This window comes from Megalops cyprinoides, chromosome 11 (assembly GCF_013368585.1).
Source record: "Megalops cyprinoides isolate fMegCyp1 chromosome 11, fMegCyp1.pri, whole genome shotgun sequence".
Lineage (NCBI taxonomy): Eukaryota > Metazoa > Chordata > Actinopteri > Elopiformes > Megalopidae > Megalops > Megalops cyprinoides.
Genome location: NC_050593.1, coordinates 15,297,173 through 15,318,431, shown reverse-complemented (window position 1 = coordinate 15,318,431; position 21,259 = coordinate 15,297,173). Strand labels below are relative to the sequence as shown.

Below are 21,259 nucleotides of genomic sequence, written 5' to 3'. Positions count from 1 at the left end.
AGGTGGCCACTCAGCGTGCTCGCACAAACAAACCTATGAATACCATGAAAAAGAATGCGGCCCATACATATTGATGGTGCGGAGCAGCACTGCGGAGAGGCCAGGGTTCCTTTGAGAGGGGAGAGGGACCTGTAGTGGGAGTAATAAAAACAAAGCAGCCAGGAGGCCACTCTCCAGGAGGGGTTGCCATGGTAACGGGCCTGCGCACTGACCCAGCATGAAAGGGAGGCTGTGCTTTCCATACCCACTCAGGTCTCTGAATGTGTGTTTGTGTATGCGCGTGTGTGTGTGTGTGTGTGTGTGTCTGTGTGTGTGTGTGTGTCTGTGTGTCGAGAAGAAAGAGAGAGAATCATAGGTGTCAGTCCTCTGGTCTTTGATCAGAGGGTGCAGATCTTTGAAATGTTAATATTCTCTCTTGGCCCTTGGACTGTCACCAGGATGTTACTTTGCACCGATCTCACTAATTTCCAAAGACCCTCACCCCCTCATTTGCGAAAGGCTCCTCATTGCCAAAGGGCCTCATAAACAAACGAAGCCAGGTGCCATAAACAGAAAACAAGGGTTGCAGTGTCCTTTGTGTTTCGTTTCTGTTGTCAAGGATTATGTAAAAGGGTGAGGCTCCATACATTGTGATTTTTCTGTCGTGATGTCATGGAGGTTGTTTATTGTTTCCTGGTGTTTTCAGGCTGGCTCGGTGGTGTGGCATAAGAAGCTGTGATGAATGATTTAAATCAGCCTCCATTGTTCAGGTTATCGGCACAGTCAGGTCGGGTCACCCTGCGAGGACTTGGGTTGTTTGCAAACCCATCTAAACTCCTTTCCCGGTCTGGTCTGCTCTTTCTCACGTATGCGTCCTGAACTGGACTTAGCTTGGACTGGAGCTATTGTCTGTTGTTGTGACAGCACCCATCCCGTGCGGCCTGTTACAGCCCCACAGCGGTTTTAGGTTCCACGCTATTACCCTGGCACTGGCTCGGTCCAAAGCATACCATCCTGTAAATGGATTCTTCATTGCCGAGCCGCCGCTAACGCGCGTCTGTGTTTGTTCTTTCTGCTCTGCGCCCCACGCTCGAGGGGGCCGGAGGCGCGGCCTTCGCGTGGGAGCCCGTGTCTACAGCTGTCCGATGTGGGGACAGCGGGACTCATTGTGCATTCCAGACACGCGCAGAGTTGCTAACCTAGCCACTGACCCTTGTTTACCCCAGTTGGCAGCGTTTCCAATGCCGTGCGGATCAAGGGATTAGTTAATCGGCAGGCACTCAGAAAAGTCTTCCAACCTTTGTCTTAATGGCCAGCACGGGGGGGCCTGACATAGCTTGTATCATGCTGTTATGTACAAAGGAACTTTCAGTCTGGGGATGCGTCATGCAGCACACTATTAGACGATGCTAACTCTGAGACCTCTGGTGAGGGATGATAATCGGGATATTCTGCTGTAAGAAGTTATGGTAAGCATTTGCTAAATCTACTGCATCTGCGCAGAGACTGAAGCACAGATTTATTTATTTCCCAAGAATCCACAAAAACTGCAGTAGCTTAATGGGAATCTAAATTTCAGACAGAGATTTGGCTGCTCTATTTGTTTTTTTTTTTTTTTAACTGAAATCTGGTCCATTGCTGCTGGTTATAACATAGACATCCTCAGATCACTGGAGAGCACTGGTTTCAGTGCTCGAAACTGAAGTGCTCGGTCAGTCTCCATCAGCGTCATGGTTGTTTCTGAGACGGAGTAGGTCTGAAACGCGGGGACCCAGGGAGCCATGCTGATGTGATTCAGCTTGAGTGAGGAAGGCTGGGTGACTGGTGGGAGAGGGAAGCGGTGTCCTCTCGTCACCCTCTTGACCTCAGGCTCCAGAGCACTTGGTGCCGCCCTCCACCACCAGGCACAGAAGCCCCTACAGGGAAGGGAGCTGGGAGCTTGGCCTCCACTCAAATCAGGCAGCAAGCACAAGATCTGACTGCTTACTGGCTCTTATTTCAGACCGCCAACCAAGTGTTTTTTTCTGTTTTCCTGCGATTAAGAATGTAGAGACGGAGGAATGGAAATGTTGTTCATTTTTGTAAGTCTCCTCAACTTGAACCTGTTTTTTGGAATGATTTTTTTTCCTGATTTTTCCAGCTGCCTGGTTCAGGGGTGGGATGTATGTAAACGCAGTAATTGCAACCACAAACCACAACCACATTTTGGGTTTGTGTTTTTTCTGCATAGTATGTCCACAGTATATAAACTAATACACAGGAGGTGTCAATATATACAAGTACCCATAAACTAAGTATGTGTGCATCTGAATGTTTCTGAATGTTTCTGAATGTTCCTGAGTGTGTCTGTCTGTGTGTGTGTGTGTATGTGTTTGTGCATCAGCGCCATCGCCACCTCACCTCACACTCCCCTCCCTGAGGTAAAGGGCTTGAGGGGGTGCTTTCACCACCTCGGCTCTATCTACATGCGGCAGGATCTCTAATTCTCCAATTACAGCTCACTAGCTGAAGGTATCTGATAATGCAGTCCCCAGAGGCCCGCAGACTGCCGCTTGTGATGCACGCTCCAGAAGGCTGATTCCCGTTTCACTGCAGTCAGTTCCCAGAAAAGATACGCAATCAAAGCATCCTTTAGCTTTTCACCTTGCGCATGTGCTCACGTGGTTCAGGCTTCATAATGCGGAACTGTCTGGGGAAAAAAAAGACGTCCAATCATGCATGATAAGTATGCCTGCATGAGAGAGATGAGGCATCATAAAGGGCCTCCTCTGGGCCTCTCATTCACGTACAACAAAATATGGAGCCTTATGCTGACATTGACCCTGGAGACATTGCAGAAGGGGTCTCTCAAAGAATACAAGGCCCTGTCCTCAGCACTGCATAAGAGAGAATATACTGTTTCTTATAGCAGTTTTACTATGTGCAGTGTGCCGGGGTAAACTGGCATCTGTCCTCCTTGGATAATTGGTATTGTAATCATTTGTGACTAATTAGATCGCTAATAGTTTTTGTGTTTGTGCCTATGTTAATCCTCAAAGGTATGGTATTTATTTGCTTCAAATGATAATCTTGCTGATTACAATCATCAGGCTGTTTCAGACATTTCAAGGAGTTGACTGATATCCATACTGGCCTTTTGTTATGTGGTGATATTTTGAAATGTGTGTATGAAAGATCAGCAGCAAAATTGAATTGCAAATACAGATTTCAGACACGACTTTTTTCTTCTCAGCATTGCTTAATATAATTTTCATGAAAACATTTCCAGCCCCCCCCCATACTTCTGATGCTGGTCTGAGGTAGATGTGGTCACACTAGCAGGCAGCGTGCTTGCTGTGTTGTGTGTTAATATCCGGATACACGTTTTAATGGGCACGGTATGCAGTGGCATTAAAGCGGATGTATTTTTCTGCCCGTCTGCGCTGTTTTTGAATAATGTCGACGGGCGGCTGGGTAAAATTTAGATCTTACAGCAGCATACCTGAGCACACCTGCTGCTACGTCGAAAGATTTATACCGCCTGTGGGCAAGAACATCTGTTTGTGCCTGTGTGATGTAGACTTACGGATTTAACAGCATCCTTCCACTAATATGAGGCCTCGTGGAAGCCCACTGAATTGTCAAATTGTTATTAAAATGGGACAGTTTATTTGGTTTCACATGACATGAGCTTTGGTTGGAAAGAAGGCATAATTTGTATTTGAAACAGATAAAAGTTTGTTGCCTGTATCTCTGTCATGGCTATGCAGTGTGAGGTGTAAATTAAGAAGCCTGCATTTGGTAAAAACTGTACATGCGTATACAGTGGAGGAGACCTCACAGAAAATGCATGTTAATGTATGCATGCATGATGGATTTTTTGAAGTTGACCTTTAGTGTCCTCCTCATAAATCCTTTCTGAGGGATGTTATGTAAGAAGCTGTGCTATGAAAATTCACAGGAGCTGAAAGATATCATATTATGACATCTGGATTCTGATGAAGCTGACTGACGTAAACAATGACTTGGACCCCCCTGTGATCTTGGGAGCGGTTTATTTTATTGGATATTACAAATCAAATCTTTGAAGTGTCCTTTATTCCTGTCTAATGTGGGACATTGTAAGGTATGTGTGAAGAGCAGAGTGGGAGTGATTTCCCTCAGGGGAAATCACTTTGCTGAAATATGCATGGGCAATCCCTCATTCCTGTCCCTGATGGCACCTGGGCCTGTGGACCAGAAAACTCTCCAAATCCCTTCACATGCATGTGATCTTTTGTTACTCTTGAGACAGACGCTGAGGAAATGCATAATTCACATGTAAACAGCACTGCTGCCATGTCAGAACCAGACCAATAATCCTCTCTAATGTAATCTTTTGTTTACGTGTATTTGGATACAATGAAGCAAATAATGAATAAGAGCAATTGTTACGAACGGAGCAAAGACTGTTGCCTCTGCTTGAATTTCAAGCTCTGATTATGCATGCTGCCGGGGAATTTTAAGGAGCTTAAGAGGAATTGAGCTCCGTCTGGCATTGAAGTGGTATCCCAGAAGTTTAATGGGGTGAGGGGCCATGGTAGTGGTGTATCATGGATTTAGAATGTATCAAAGGTATGCCCAAAAAGACCTCATGAAAAAAAAAACAAATGTGCTACTGTAAAGAACTGGATAATTATTATGTTTGCAATGGTGTTTTTCTTTATTGAGAATTCCGTGGCCAAGATCATGGCTAGGGAGCAAGGTATCTTTTGAAGGCAAGCGACAAAAAGAGCCAACTTGAATTTGCCAAACTACATCTGAACGACAATTGGAAGCATGTGTCATGGTCCATTAAGAGGAAAATGGAGCTTTTTGTACAAGCTCATCACTTTTACATTTGGCATATGAAGATGAAGCTTATGTTGATAAAGAACCCATGTCCACTGTGAAATACGGTGGAGGTTTTTATTACGTTTTTGGGTTGATTTGCATATATGGGTCCTGGAGCCATTGCAAAGGGGGAGTTATGGACCACAAATCATAGCAGGACATTTTGGCGAAAAACCTGGTTCCCTCTACCAAGGAGCTGAAGCGCGACTGAAAATGGATTCCAGCATGACAGCGGTCCAAATTATCCATCCTCACATACAAAGAAAGAGTAAACTGAACAAAAAGTGTTTGTAACTTAAGCTCCAGACCTCGATTCAATTGATCATTTGTGGTTTTAACTCAAGACAGTGGTTCACAAAACCAAACCAAATATCTGAAGGAGCAATTCTGCCAGGAGGAATGGTCAGAAATCCCCCCTCTGAATTTCCAGAACTTTATGAAACACTACAGGAAGCATATTAAGACTGATCTGTGCCAAAGGAGGATTTACAAAAATACTAATTGCAGATGTGTGAATCAGTGTGGCCCACATGTTCTAAATATATGACTTAGCTCTGTGCAGTGATATTAACATTAAAATTTCTGTTTTTTAACACTTAAATGCCCAATATGCATTTATTATCTATTACAGCACATTTTTGTTCCTGTTTAGTCAGGGGTGTTAATAAATATGGAGGGCACTGTATATATTTGTCTTTTTTCCAGTATGTATGATATGTTTTCTGAGTTTATGCATACATCTTTACAACATGGGGTGACATGGGATAATTAGGTGTTCACTGTGAAGATATTGAACAGCCCTCTATGGAGTAGTTAGGCCATGCATAATCCAAGTCATTTTATGCATATGATTTTGAAAAAATACTGTTGAACCTTCCCCTGCATGTAATTTATATACAACTACCATTGCATTCATAATCATTGGATTCTTGCATTTCAAAACAGCCCTTAATTACCATGCTGAAAGGGTTGAATCCTTATTAAAATGTGCTAAATGTGGACAAAATAAGTGAAATAAATTGATATAACATTTACCGTATCATTATATGGCTGTTAGTTAATCAGTAGTAATTTCTTTCTGTAAAATAAAGGGTCTCTGACAATCTGTGATGTGTATGTGTTAATATGGATATTTCAACAGCTCGTGGGTCGAATGTGTGACTTAATTGACTTGTTATCTCCTTTCTGTGTTGGCCTTAAGAAATAATGCGTTCCATTTATAATTTGCTGATAGGGGAAAAGTCATACTATTACATATTATAATACAATGTTTATTGTTAGGTGGTTGCAGTTAATAGAGCTATTCATTTTGTGACATTTCATTTAATAACATTACATTATCATTCTTTAATATCTTTTTAGCTGTGTATTGACATTTCAACAGTGAAGTGAAATAGTAAGACCATCATAAAACTTGTAAACAATATGAAACAGTTTTGTCAGATGTTTTGATGGTCATTTTAGTGTCAGTGTTCTCTTACGATGGAATACAGAATTTCAAAATGTCGCCCTTTAATGTTCAGCATTCCCATTACAGCACATAAGGAGAAGTCTGGCTGGTCAGCATCGCTGCAGCTTCAGCCTATCAAATTCAGACTTCTACCTAGTTTAGCGTTTTCCTTTTTCGGTGTTCCGTCTGGAATGCGCTCTACTATCAATAATTCATCCTGCTCTCATCTGAGAAGACCATCTAAGCTCACTGCTTCCTGGGCTTATTCAATTGTCCATTTATACATTAATAATGTCGCATTGTGGCCTGGCGATGTGCCGTTGTGTCTCTCTCCCTCTCTCTCTGCAACTTTAAAGGGGCGTTTGAAGGTGTGCTTTTATCAGGGCCTCCTTGAAGTGTGGCGGGGTGCAGCGTTGAATGCAGGCTGCGTTGCCTCTTCTCCTCCAGGCTTTATGTGGGTCAGGTTGTTTATCATACTGCAGAAAAGGGTGGAAAGCCAGGGAAGTAATTACTGATCGACAGCAAATTTGTTTTCCTCCAACTCGAATGAGTCACGGTGGACAAACTGCCAAAGAAAAAAGCCCCAGCTATTGTGTTTGCTGTTGGTATGTTACACATAAACAGATCATGAAATGAGGTGTTCTTGTGTTCGCTGCCTGACACAGATGTTGATTTGCTACCACTCGTAGTTTTAACATTGCAGAGAGGAGGGCACTGAAGGTGAATGCCAAGCTTAAAATAAAAATGAACTGAAATGATTGAGATGATTTTTCCATCTAATGGGCACGTGGCAATCACAGGGCCCCAGTGAAGCCTTCAAGAGTGGGCTGCTGTTGCTGTTACATTGAATTCAGTGTGTTATTAATATAAAATGGCAATGAAGCAATTTCAGAACGCTGTACAGCAACACGGGCTGAGCGCTAAGTCAGCATATTGGTGGGAAGCAGAAGCATGCAGTGGGTATGCAATGGCAGAGCTGGCCTTGAAACAGTGGCCATTCCCTTAAATCGGGATCCCTCATGCTGTGTTCAGAGAGCAGGACTGGAGATCCACTCCCCCAGCACAACACTCACGATGCTTCATTGTCCTCCTGTCCTCAGCAGCTACATTTTCCATGAGTGCTTGAGCTCTTGCCTTTCTCCCTCTAAGCCCTGAAGGACAGTGAGTGATGTGTCCCAGTGTCCTCGGGGGCAGTCTGGAGCAGGGTGCATGCCTTGTTAAGCATTTGTCTTTCCCATGTCACAGGACAAGAAGAAGTACCTGGACATCATCCACAGCTACACAGAGGTCCACGGCACAGTGCACGGGACTAGTACAGTCCACCTGCCTGCCTACGTCAAGAACCACGGCATTCTGAGCGGCCGGGACCTGCAGTTCCTGTTGAGGGAGACGAAGGTGAGGCTTCGCAATCCATTCCACGCGCTGCGCGGAGAGGCACGAAGAACTGTTAAATGATACCGATTAAGTTCTAATTCAGAATTCAAATGAATAATGCATTGTGTAGCTGCAGGAGCTGTGGGCTCTGTTGCAGGGGAGAATGCTCGAGTGATCACTAGGAGCCCAGATCGTTAGGACTGCTCTCGCTAAGGCTTTATGGGTCCAGAATATTTCCCCCTCTGTCACCAATGGTAATTGACAGAGAGTGTTCTGCTCTGCTGTCTAGGGTTAACACAGCTGTTGAGAACATCAGCTATGCCATGAATAGAACAGAATACAGGATATGACAAGATAACATGGGATGTCACTGTGAGTGTGGAGTGAACCGTTAGAGCCGATGGCACAACAACACCCATAATGGTCTTAATGCACTGTTATGAGTGCATGTAATCCAGTGTGCAGTAGCATTCTAAGCATAGCGACAGCTGAAAATTAGCATGTTCAATGCTGTGTCAAATTCACTGCTCCCATTTACCCTAGGCTTACCTCTGCATTTGTGCTTTCCACATAACTGTTGCAATGCTTCTGTGCTGAAAATATATACAGAACTAATTATATGCTTACATTAATACATGAATAAATAAATGGAAAAGTGTTTTGGTGTGAATCTGCATAGAGAAAACAGATAAGAAAGTGGGAATGCGTACAGGCATCCGGATCATCTCATTACCTCTTGTGAAATTACCATTGGGAGCTCTAATTAATTCTAAAACCGGATCAGTTATCAGAACTGATTTGTTGTAAAGATAACAAGTGAAGTGTTCAGTGTGCCATGCGCTCTTCTCTCCCTTTAAGTAAAGAATTTACCTGCATGCAGATTGTTTGTGCTAATTGCTCCCCCGAGGTTTGAAGACCTAGCGAGCGAACAACACAAAGGGAAATAAGTGGCTGAATTAGGCGGAAACTAGCAGCAATTATTCAGAAAGTCCCACAACTTTAGAGGCAATAAAGCACACAAGTGTTGTTGCTAACGTACGTTCCTGTGGGAAAGTAAATATTGGGGGTTCTCAGACATCAGCATTAATATTCTGACAGTCTGAGGAGCATGTCTTCTCTCATTAGTCATAATGCGCTGGGCCTAACTTTGGATGAATTTGAAACAAGCTCCTTGTTTTAAGATACAGCTATTACATTCACTGTTTAAATTGTATATATTTCTTTAAGAGTTATTTTTTAAAATTTTAGAAAAAAATCTTTTTATTTTTTATTTATTTATGTGTATTAATGTGTCATGCTAAGATGTTATTTACTGTACCTCAGTGTCCTTGAGCTTCATGTTATGCAAATAACTGCATGAGTTGGAAAAATGTATGGAAATTCGGCACGTGGAAACAGCATGCATGGACACCTGACTGTCCCTTCATGGAAAAGGATGCCAGAGTCCCCCCTGCTGGGTGCCGACGGGGCCGTGACTGGGTTCCGGTTAAATGAGTGTTTTGCAGCGGTGCAGTTGGGGAGCAGGGGTCTGTGTGACAGAAGGCCCCGCTGTGGGCTTTGGCTGTGACTCAGCCCGCGATGCGAGGGGGGTCGTGCCCGCTGGACTAGGCGTGCGCTCCTGAAACTCACATCTTCCCTCGCGCCTCGCGCACGACTGCGCGCTCACCCACCCGCCCGTCCTCCTCCCTCCCTCTCTGTCCTCTCTCCTTTGAAAAACCCCTCACCGGCTGACTGGAACAGTGAGAATCCAGGCAGCGCAGTAGAGGGAAAAGGAGAGGGAGTGTCAGAGACCCAGCCCACCAGCTCTGAGGGCATAGGGTATACGGCAAGCAAAAAGCAGGATACTGAGCTGGAACGCTCAGATGGTGCGATAACATAGACGCTGAGGCCCATGTACTAGGATTTCTCACTCTGTAAAGCATCAGGAATCTCTGTGTTACAAGGGCTATGTCTGGTATCACCGCAACACGTGTTCTCTTGCCTGCTTTTGTGCCGGAGACAGGAGTCAGTGAGAACAGACCAGGGTTCTGTAGTCCTCTGTTGTCTTCATTTCCCTTTTGCTCTGCTGATAATGTGTCAATGGTCAGGTTTTCTGGAACGTTACGATAATGTGTGCATCTCTACCTCACTTTCGTTGACTGGTTGAAACTGGATTGAGACCTGCCACACAGCTCTGTATTTGAAACAGGTTGTAGTTCTTTTTGTCAGCGGTTATGATTTGATTCCATTATGAATTCACTCATCTCCTTTCCCCTTCCTGTTTTGATTTCATCACAGAACATTAAGCATTCTCATTGTGCAAGGTGCCAGACAGAATTAAGTAGTTACATGAGTAATCTTTCAGAGGATTAAATTAGCATTTCCCAGTAGCATTGGTGTAACCTGGGGGGGGTTTGCATAGCCATGAGCCAGACCCTGCGGAGGTAGGGAAGGGTGCCCTTGGACAAGCTGCCCCCCCGCAAGCTAAAACACTCTGTCTCCACTCAGGACTGAACAATGACAGCTTGTGAGTGTGCTCTATTGTCTCTGTCATATGTTCACTTGGCTGCCATTACAGCGTCTGATTCATCTCACTTCCTTTATCCTTTATCATCAGTTTGTGTGCATACGTACACACACACACATGCGCGCGCACACACATGCACACACACACAAAAATGTCCTACCGGTCAATTAGCCACCAGCCCGTTTAGTAAACTGGGCTCCTCTATAATGCATAATTTAAGGTGAAGGAAGGGTACATCTCCAGGGAGTCCTTTACACAAGCGTGAGTGCTGTATCGACCTCAAGGGCACATCTTTTTCTTTTTCTTTTTTTTCCTTTCAGCAGCAGTCCTCTGGACCTTGGTCCAGGCCACGGCCACCCTCGCTCTGTGGCATTTTCCCCTGTGAGCTCCCCTGCTGTGCACGCACCAGTGACAGCCGCACTCCCGATATCGTCCACATTAACCAGAAGAGCTCTATATTTAGCACCTGTTCTGTTTCGCAGGACTACGGGCTGCAGGCAGCTCAGGAGGTTCTGCTCCTTGTCAGCGTACCTCTGCTGCCCCCTGTTGACAGGAAGCGGGCACACAGAGCAAGCAGGACCATGCTGCCTCTGAGCAATATGGGAAACTGTCCCTGTATGTACCTGTGGAGGTGCACGGCTCCCCGTGGCTTAGCATCTGTAATATGACTGACGCTCCAAGTGTGGGACGTGATGGAGTGTGGCAGTCCGAGTGCCAGTCGAAGGCCGGGTGTGGGCTGAAGTGGCCCTCTGTTTTTCAGAGAGCGGCCCTGCCGTCCTCTGTCCAGCTGCTCACAATGGAACCATTGTAATAACCAGCCCCCTCCAATAAAGCCACGCAGTAATGCATCCTTGCCGGTGGCTTACACAAGCAGATGATTGTGGCGCGCTTGATGAGCAAGTCACCTCTGGTTACAGCATGGTAATGAGCCTTTCAAATATTTGCCTTACGCATCCAGATGATTTGATCATCACGGTTCCATAGCCTCGGTGTTTATTCTGCCTCCTTCACAATAACCCCGTCGTCATGTCCGTGTTCTTCCATGGATCAGGCACGTATTTCTGTGATTGTTGATTGCATGGAAAACAACTATGGCAGATGTATAACAGAATTATGGCCATGCTTTCTTATACTTCTTATATTCTTATATATATACCCAGGGGAGTATTTATTTTTGGTACAAAGTAGAAGTGATAAAGCTTTCCAGAAAGCAGCTCAGTAGGAAGCACACACCTCAAATATTCTTTGAAATTCTCCCAAATTATCTTCAGTCTTCCCCCTCCCCCATGACATGCATTGGTAACACATTGGATATTTGCTTAATAATTCATAATAAATGCATTTGAATGGTATATCAGTAAACCTGCGCCTAAGATGACAACAACAAATGTTTACAGCTTTCTACCATATAGACTCATATGTAACCCATTTATAGGGCTGGAATAAAGGTAAATCGAGTGTGTTACTTGTTAGGACAAGGGGAAAAAACGGTTCTTCCTGAGATTGGTGACCATGATCCTCAGATCCACAATCTGGTGCTCTGGCCACTCAATTTGAGTGCTTTCCACTGTGCTGTTTGGTGTGAGCATGACAACAAATTTCTGTGTGTGCACAGCTGCAGTCTCAAAGTGAACAGAATCCTCTCAGGTGTATTTGGCCCAAATCTGGACACATGTGGTTCTCTTTACAGATGGTCCCCATCACTCCCTTGGCTTTTTTTGTCAATTTTTTATCAGTTAATGAGGTGGAAAACTTGTTTTTCAGTCAAATTTAACTGCATCTCTGTTGGTAACTGTTGGGCTTCGTTGTCGGGAGCGGTGATGCAGCCTTTAAAGTGAAATTGAAGCACGCTGTTTTTGTGATGTTTTGCAGCTGTTTGTGGGGCTGTCTTTCCCCTACGAAGGCCCCGCCCCTCTGGAGGCCATTGCTAATGGCTGCGCCTTCCTCAACCCCAAGTTCAACCCCCCCAAGAGCAGCAAGAACACAGACTTCTTCAAAGGGAAGCCCACACTCCGAGAGGTGAGAGGTCATCTCAGGCCATCAGAGCTGGGGTCAGCTCCATTTCAATTCTGTCCCTTCAGACAGTGAATTGAAATTCCGTTGTTAAATTGAAAAATCTTCATAGGAAATGACAGGCAATTTCCAATTCACAAACTGAATTTCAGGTGATTTTTTGAATTGACTTAACTGAAATGGAATTGATCTCAACTCAGCTGACAGTCAGCTTGTTGCTGGATGCATAAGAACAATTTATTATGGATAGTAAATAAGTCTAAGCTTTGGTTATTTGTTTTTATATAGATTGTTGTTATGATGCAGGAGGTACAGAAGAAACTGGTAATTAAGGCTTGATGTATAATTTGTAAGGAACAGAATTAATTAACAGAGCTGTTTAATTAATTGATTTGTTTTTATAAGTGAACAAGCAATATGTTGCGTGAACTAATGGCCAAAGAAATGAATCTGTTACAATACCAGCTGTACTGACAGCCCTAATTTTGACCAAGTAAAAAGTAGGAGTAGGGTTGTCTTCTCCTGTAAGTTTGGGGTCTGTTAAAGTAAATTTGTAAATCTGAAGCGAATTGAGATGGTTTTAAGTCAGAACGCCCACACAGGAGATTTTGCAGAGTGAACTGAAAGGCCTCAGGTCAGACCCGGGGCACTGCCGGGGGACACAAAGACAAAATGGGCCATTAACAGAAGATGTGCAAAGGGGTTCAGTGTTCCCGAGTGGAGTTCTGTAACACCGCCCCCGACACACACACACACACAGAGCTCTTCTGACCTCAGATCTAATGTGCTGAGCTGTCTGTGAGAAAGTGAACTCCTGCTGCAGGGCTTTCAGTCAGAAGCAACTGATTTAGGAGTCTGTAGAAAGGCTAGTGGAGTTTGCAGCACTTTTGTGTCAACTTTGGTGTGGAGTTTGTGTCAACCTGATTGCCCTATCTCTCGCCTGCAGCTTACCTCCCAGCACCCGTACGCAGAAGTGTACATCGGCCAGCCTCACGTGTGGACAGTAAACATCGACAACGCTGCAGAGGTGGACAGAGCGGTCCGATCCATCCTCAGCCAGAAGGTGGCGCTGTGTTTTAGCCTTTTATCATCAGTACTTACTCAACACCAAACACAAATTTTGAGTAGACATTTGTGTAGCCATTACAGTGAATGCAGTTCCATTTTAGAGTGTCCTAATAAGAAATGCCTCAGCATAACACAGTAACAAAACAAAGCATACCCACAAGCAAGTGTCCAAGGCTGCCTATTATGTGAGGACAGGAGAAAAAACACATAATGAGCGTCTTATGTTGCTCCTCTCGGCCCTTGCGGATTTCGCAGTGAGGGCAGAGCTGGGGTCTGTTGTCATGTTGAAACAATAGGTTTCTTCATAAGGGAAGCCCAAGTCTGAGAGGGAGCTGGCTTGCCTCAGGGCTTCAGTAGCAGAGCCAAAATTCTTAAATCATCCTATTCTGGCTGCATGGAAGTCATCAGAGAGCATTATGCTACCAGTTAAACATATCCAAATGGAAGGAATGAACACCACTTTTAAGAGTGAATTTCATGTGACTGTTTATTAAATGAGATAAAGCTCCATAAAGGAGTTGTTGGATCTCTATCGCTCACTCAGGCAGATAATTAACAGATAACACTCCTCCAAATGTGCTTTGGTGCACGAGCTCTCAAAGCCGAATGATTAAATATGCATCCTCTCAGCTATTAGTTGTTGTTTGAAATATGAATACACATTGGAGTCCATCAGTAGCATTGTATGATCACATGGGAGGGATTTTACCTCACATAGGCTCTCTGAAGCTGCAGTGCTGTCATGTTTTTTGTGAATGTGGTGTAGTCACAGTAAAGTTATAAAGGCAGTTCCCCTCCAACTCCGTCTGGTGAAGAACAGCAGCGGGCAATGCAGGAGCAATGACCGTGACAGAGACAGAGTGTGGCTGCTCTGGCTGGCCCACAGCACTGGCGTACAGGCTACCCAGCTGTGACATCATGCTGACTGACACCTTTAACAGCCAGTCACGCCTCAGCAAGGTCCATTGACTTGCTTGTGCTCCCTCCCTCAGATTGAGCCCTACCTGCCGTACGAGTTCACTTGCGAGGGGATGCTTCAGAGGGTCAACGCTTTCATCGAGAACCAGGTGCGTCACCTTCCAGCCCTCCGCCATCTTAACTTTAAACCTCTCCACATTTGATGACTTTTGTCCATGCTGACTCAAACAATCATTCTTGCATTCCAGCCAGAAGAGACGCTGTTATTTTTCTCCATTGCAGATCCGCACTTGTTCATCCCCCAATTTTTTTGCTCATCAGTAAACTTGGAAAAACTTCCACTGCGCTCTCTGAATTTCATTTGCCGGTGTGTTTCTGTGCACGGCCCTAGCATAGCCAGGCACTGCAAAGGGAGTGGGACCGAGAGAGCAGGACGTGACATACTGGATGTGGCAGCACCTGCAGTGCAGTAGGAGGGCCAGTCAGGCCCAGGTGTCACTCATCACCCAAACTCATACTGCAGACCGGCTCTTGCGCTTCCAGCCACGGTCCCACGGCATGCATTCATTATGTTAAATTCAAAGTGCACAGTGTCTCTCCTTTCAAACTCTGGCTTCAGTTCAGTACAGTTCAGATCAGAGCGTCATTGATGTTTTATACATGGATGCTCTGCATTGAAGTAGGGAAGGGCACATCTCCACATTGAAAATTCTGTCTTCGCCATTGTTGAAGCTGCATGTGTTCTGATTTGCTGGTTCAGTGTGAGTCTTCATGAAGGGGCGTGGTCTAAAAAAGAGCTTTCATAGCATAAGACTGCAGACAGTATTGGAATCTCCTGTTAACAACCAGATCCTACTATATGGATGATAGGAAATGCAGGCGCTGAATTATAGAATGTCATAGAATATCTCGTGACTGTCCCTCTCCTGAACAGTTGCTCTCTTGTCTTAGCAGAAATGAACTTAACACATTTAAACTGCTGCCTTTGGATTCCAGAGCTTTCTGGCCCATCAATACCCTGATTGGATTACTTGCCGAAGGCCTCTGATGATCACTTCATCTCAGTGTTTTGCGAGGGCATTGGTTCCCCCTCAGGGAGCAGTGTTATGAGCTCTGGTGAGGGCCAGCCTCAGAGGTGGTTAGGCCTGCCCGCATCATCGCAAATTCTAGGCCCACAGCACCAGTGTAGAAACACAGGCAGGGCAGCTGCACTGTCAAAACCCTTGAACCCTGAGATCAGGAGCTAATCGCTCTAAATGCCCTTCATTTACACCTGCAATTGATTTAACTGCACAGATTTAAAAGTTACTCACACAGTCTGCATATAAAATTCAAACCTGACTTCCACTGTACACAAGGGTATCCAGACCATATTTTCTCCTTGCCTTTTCATTGTTATAGCAACAGTACCTAAGTAAGTGCTGTGAAAATATAAAAGATCTGACAATTCAATACCAATTCAAGGTCACAAAGTCCCAAGATTTCCACTAGCAGGCTGTTTATTACCTGTCTTCTTGATAAAAAAAAACAGTAATCATTTTAAATGAATAAGTAAAAATAGTGTAAGATTATGTTGTTTGCTTGTGCTGGATTGTGTATGCAGTCTAAGGCTAGTATTTTTATGTGTTTATTTTAGCCAGTGCTTTTGTTAACAAAAAATAGTTGTTTTTTTAGCAGAAGACAAAGACATGTTGCAATCTTTGGTAAAGCACTGAAGAATGGCTTGCAATATAAAAATATTAATATCTAAATAATAATGAAACAATACTTTCTTTGGTATTGCTTTTGACTGTTTGTATCAAGAGATCTAATTAACAGTCTGCCACTATCATTCCCTTCTACCATTGGCCTGTCTATGCTCCAATGGCAAAAACTACATGGGAGAGGAAATATTACATGTGCTTACATAATGAATGAGATGTCATGGCAATGATCTGTCATGGCAGTGAACGTAGAATAACCATAGCTGCAGCAAAAGTGACTTTCACGCCTCTTCCATTCAGTTGCTGAATGCTCCTATGAAAAGTGATGATGTCACAGTTGAAAGTCATGGTGTCATTGCGCTGTGGTTCTCATTGCGGTCTGCATCGCCGGTGTCATTTTGAGGGGAAGAACGAAGATGAAGCCAGGGACACCCATGGTGATCCTCTCTGGTGGACCCGTTCATTAAGAGCTGGGTTGAGCTTGGGCTGCTTGGTACCCATACTGTGCTGTATATTTTATAGTGAGAATCTACAGCTCAGCCCTGTGGTTATCCAAAGGTTAACTCATGTTCACTTTGCCTCTGTTTCTGTACCTTATTTTCTCTTATTTCTTTCTTTATTGTGTTTTTGAGTTTCTCTCTTTCTTTGTGTCTCTGCTGATGCTCTCTCTTTCTCTCTTCACCCTTGCAGGACTTCTGCCACGGCCAGGTGATGTGGCCCCCACTGAGCGCGCTCCAGGTGAAGCTGGCTGAGCCGGGGAGGTCCTGCAAGCAGGTGTGCCAGGAGGCGCAGCTGATATGTGAGCCCTCCTTCTTCCAGCACCTCAACAAGGACAAGGACCTGGCCAGGTAAGCCCCCATTCTCACACACACTCGCACATTAGCACAACACAGGGCAGCGTAAACACTTCACAAAAGGCACATCTCATACATTGTGCCTTTAACTTTCCGCTTACATAAACTAGATTGACTAAAGCAAACTTTCACAATTTGTCATGACAAATTCAAATTCATGTTATTAGTGTGACTTTTAATTGATTTTATCTGTGTTGAGAATATCTGCTGTAGCTTCCCATTTAGATATACTCCTGCAGTACCCAATAGAATCCACAAGAGGTCTCACTCAGCCTCTGCACAAATGATGAAATGTTGCGCAATGCGCTCGTCACAGTGAAAATCTTATGCGCTGTATTAGTTTACATCGCATGCATTTAGCAGACACTCTTATGCAGAGCGACTTCTAGCACATTAAAACATAACTGTATCCATTCAAGTATATTTCTGTATTATTGTCTTATTTTTACATTACTTAAATGCAGTTTAGTATTGTGATTAGTGAATAAATATTTTAGATTTGGAAATGTTTTGAAAGCAACATTGATGCATTAGCTGCAGTTAGTTCACAGTTTCATCTGCCGTGCTCATCATGCACTCATAATTTCAGAGAATGTGCCAGCTCATCAAGTACAGTGACAAAGTGGTTGTAACTACCACTTAATTAATTTAATTGTGTCCCCCCGACAGAGTCCTCGTGGTCCTAACTGCCTGTTCTTCCTCTCGGTCTCTCCACAGGTTTGGAGTGGAGTGCCAGACGGCGGAGTCGTCGAGCGACACGGTGGTGCCGGCGTACAGCGAGGTGCGCAAGCACTGCATATTCCAGTCCGACTTGCTGCTCTTCAGCTGCGCGGGCGCTCACCCGTCCCTCAAGCGCGTCTGCCCCTGCCGGGACTACATGAAGGGCCAGGTGGCGCTCTGCAAGGGCTGCCTATAGCATCAGCTACCCGCCGGCCCCCCGCCCCGCGCCGGAGATGCGCCAGCCGAGACGGCCAGGCAGGACTCCTAACCCACCCCCGCTAACCCCCCAAACTGGCGCTTGTCCGGACCGGCTGGCTCTGAGGGCGAAGCCGTTGTTTCGCCCATCTATTCAGAATGTTTGCAGTCAGATCAGGCAGATCCAGAAGACAGAATGTAGGAGGAACTGAAGCCGATCCATCAGGAACAGACAGAATTGGGGGGAATGGTTTGGCCAAGCTAGGGGTACATTCGGTATAGCACAGCTACGCAGTTGGAGGAAGATGTGTATAGGATTGATGCTTGGCCGAGAGTAACTATATATCTGCCTGAAATACTTGAATAAAAGAGTGGTGTGCAATAGACTGGAACGCACAAGCACTCTCTAAAGCCCCCCAGGCTGCCTGGCAGTGGTACTACAGCACCGCGCTCTCCCCTGGCCTCGTCCTGATTCCAGCTCACCGTGGGACCAGTCTGCCAGCACAGGTTCAGAACCAGAACTGCCCAGATGCCCCGCAGCGGATTTTACCACCAGAACACTGTTAAGGCTGTGGGTTCGATCGCTGACTTAGGTCACTGATCTGAGGTCAGGAAAGCGAAAGCTACGGGGTGTGATTCCACCCTGCTCCTCCCACACACTGTAAATGTATTGCTCTCTGCTGCCTGTTAGTGGTCTGATTGGCAGCCGGTTTTAGATTCTCTTAGGAAGGCGCAATCAGGCGTAGTGACAGCATTTGTACAGTCACAATGCCATCACAGCTTTTGCAGTGCCCTGACCATTGCACATTATTACTAACTCATATGCTAGCTTGGTATCCTCTTTAGTAGAAAAGCTGTTGGCAAGCTCAACAACACTCACCCTCTTCCACATCGATCCAATAACAATCAGATAAAATGGGGCATTACAGGAAAGAGGGAAGAAGTGTGTAGAACACTTTGTGGGGTTTCATATTAAGGGCGTGGCCTTGGTCAGATATCTTTTCACCGTTATTCTCAAAGAAAATCGCCAGGTCAGAGTGCTGAAATCAAGCCCAGATTCACGGAGGAATCAGCCGTGCACCTGGTGCACTGGAAATGTGTGAGCGATTGATGCTGTCTGATGAAACATGGGCTGACCTTTCAGCAAGCGGGACGTGACGAACCAGCTTTGCTGCATAGTCTGAGAGAACTGAATAGAAAAAAAAGTATCAAACACAATCACGGCATTCATTGCTAGTCTCTGTTCTAAAAACAATGTGATTAAAATACATTCAACATATTTATATATAGAAATGTATCTATATTTATTTATATAAATATATAAGTAAATTAATAAATATATACATGCATACATGCTTGTATATGTATGGATGCATGTTATAGTCCGTTACAGAGTGTAATAATGAAATATGAATTGGGTCTTATATTGTTTTAATGGTTTATTACATCATCGCATTTCTCATTCTGCCTGCACATTGTGAAAAACACCTTAAAAATAGTGTAAATGTTGTGAAGAAAATGCACATGTTAACATATTTGCATATAGATTTAACAGCACTGTATATTGTTCATATGACGTTTTAAATTCTTTTTTTTATTTATTTTGTATACAGATCTGAAAAAACAGTTTACTTGTTTTCTTTTTATTTATGAAAGAGAAGGGAGAATCCTTTTTTTTTAAAGAGGTTATTTTATTTAAAATAAAATTTAAAATAATTGTTCATATGTGTATATTGTGAGTGGAGTGTGAAGGGGCAGTGTCTTGTCCTCTGAAGACCACCGACCAGTGACTGTGATGAGAGATGGAGACTGCTGATCTGTTCACTCAGTGTGAGACACAGCTGTGTTTCAGTCTCGAGAGTCTTTAACAAAGCAAAGTGCCTGCTTGGAAAGAGAGGGCAGTGCACAAAGGCAGAGTCTCCCATTTGACAGCGGTGAAGGGTACAGATAGTGTATATCATTCGCCACGCTGCTGCGGCCAGGCAGTGAGCGGGCTAGTTGAGATAGGGAGCCGCGTCCTGTCGTTGACACACACTAGCCCCCCCCCGCGCATTCTCTGGCATGAAGCCGGGACGGGCCCCGCAACTTGAGACACGCACTCTCATCACCCTCGTCTTCTCGGCAGCTTTAACTGGACAGACGGCACCCTGCACACTCCATCGTTATTCTCAATGCCAGCAAGAACCTCATTTCTACGTTTTTTTTTGTTTTAAATTCTAAATGCAAAATTGAGTTGCACATTTGTAAATACAGGCTCATATCTCTTTCATTTTTCCACTCCTGGTTATATTTTAGGTCTTGTTTGTAAGTATGTAAATATGAGAATGATTTGTCGCCAAGCTACCATTTTCAAGTAAATGATGTGCCTTTTTAATGGATAGTAGACTTGCTTATTTTATCTGTCCACAAAAGAACCTACTGCCTGGGGAATAGTCACATAGTCTTATTATATCTGAAGGGTTAGTTTTTTAGCGTGCGAGTGATAATGGTCAGTAAAATTAGCAATCATGATAGTGAAAACCAACATCTGTATTTAACACTCCTGGGAAGTGTTTACACGTGCACCTGGGTGCATTCAATGTAATGGTTTCATTGAATTTGTTGAATGGGTTCACTTGTCATCTGGGTCTAACTAATCCACAGAAGGCTGGTAATGCACACCTTCATATCTTTGCTTTTTTTGTGGGTTGACATTTGGCAGTCTTGGACTTTTAGCACCAAACTGTAGAATAGTATCATCATTTGTAATGATCCATTGGTTTCAGTCATAAAACTACAGCTAGTCTTTTAGGCGGAAGGGTATTTTCTATAAAACTATAAAGCAACATTGGGTGGGAAAATTCTCATGATCAGAATTTGCTAATGTTCTTGGTTGTGTTATCAACTTGCAATCACGAAACCTTAAGTTACTGTCCAGATAATTTGTTTAAAAACTTTTACTGTTTTTTGTCGTTTGTAGGCTACTGTGGAAGTGGTATAAAAAGCAAAGGTGTAAAACAACACGAGTGAAAGAAAGACGTGATCCACTTCCACTGCTTTTGATGAATAAGCAGGATAGAACTTTATTTTTCAATAAACCTTTTTCTGTGACAAAGAATTAGCACTGTTGCATGAATGTTGTATATAAATACATGGTGTATACATCAGCGGTAGTACCATTGCAATGTTCACATTCATACATTAAACCGTGCACATCTGACAGTGCACTTGTACAATGTAACAGACCAATTACACTGAAAACTGGTGCAGTATCTCTGTGCATGTTTACATGTGCATGTTCATGTGTGTGTATACATTGTGTGTGCGTGCGTGTGTGCGTGTGTGTGTGTGTGTGTGTGTGTGTGTGTGTGTGTGTTTGTATGCGTGTATATGTATATGTATGTGTGTGTGAGTGTGTGTGTGTGTGTGTGTGTGTGTGTTTGTATGCGTGTATATGTATATGTATGTGTATGTGTGCGTGAGTGTATGTTCATACATATTCAGCCCTATACAGGGAGTGAGGCATATGAAGCAGAACCATAGAGGGAGGAATAGAGAGAGGGGACTGCCCTGTGCATCACATTATTCACTCTTTACATGAAACCAAACATATGTAAATCTTGAAATTAAAATGTTACACAGCACAGTA

The 21,259-nt window shown here is 44.1% G+C and overlaps 1 protein-coding gene across 1 annotated transcript in view; it reads left to right on the top strand.

Moving 5' to 3' along the window:
• LOC118786290 (alpha-1,6-mannosylglycoprotein 6-beta-N-acetylglucosaminyltransferase A-like) overlaps positions 1-18,849 on the top strand; it is a 69,113-nt gene extending 50,264 nt beyond the window's left edge. The window contains exons 11-16 of the mRNA XM_036541423.1: positions 7,526-7,675; positions 12,033-12,179; positions 13,120-13,236; positions 14,234-14,308; positions 16,553-16,710; positions 17,434-18,849. Of these exons, the coding sequence (XP_036397316.1) occupies positions 7,526-7,675; positions 12,033-12,179; positions 13,120-13,236; positions 14,234-14,308; positions 16,553-16,710; positions 17,434-17,632 (846 nt within the window). The 3' untranslated portion in view covers positions 17,633-18,849. The remainder of the gene's footprint in view (positions 1-7,525; positions 7,676-12,032; positions 12,180-13,119; positions 13,237-14,233; positions 14,309-16,552; positions 16,711-17,433) is intronic.
• Positions 18,850-21,259: the final 2,410 nt, after the last annotated feature.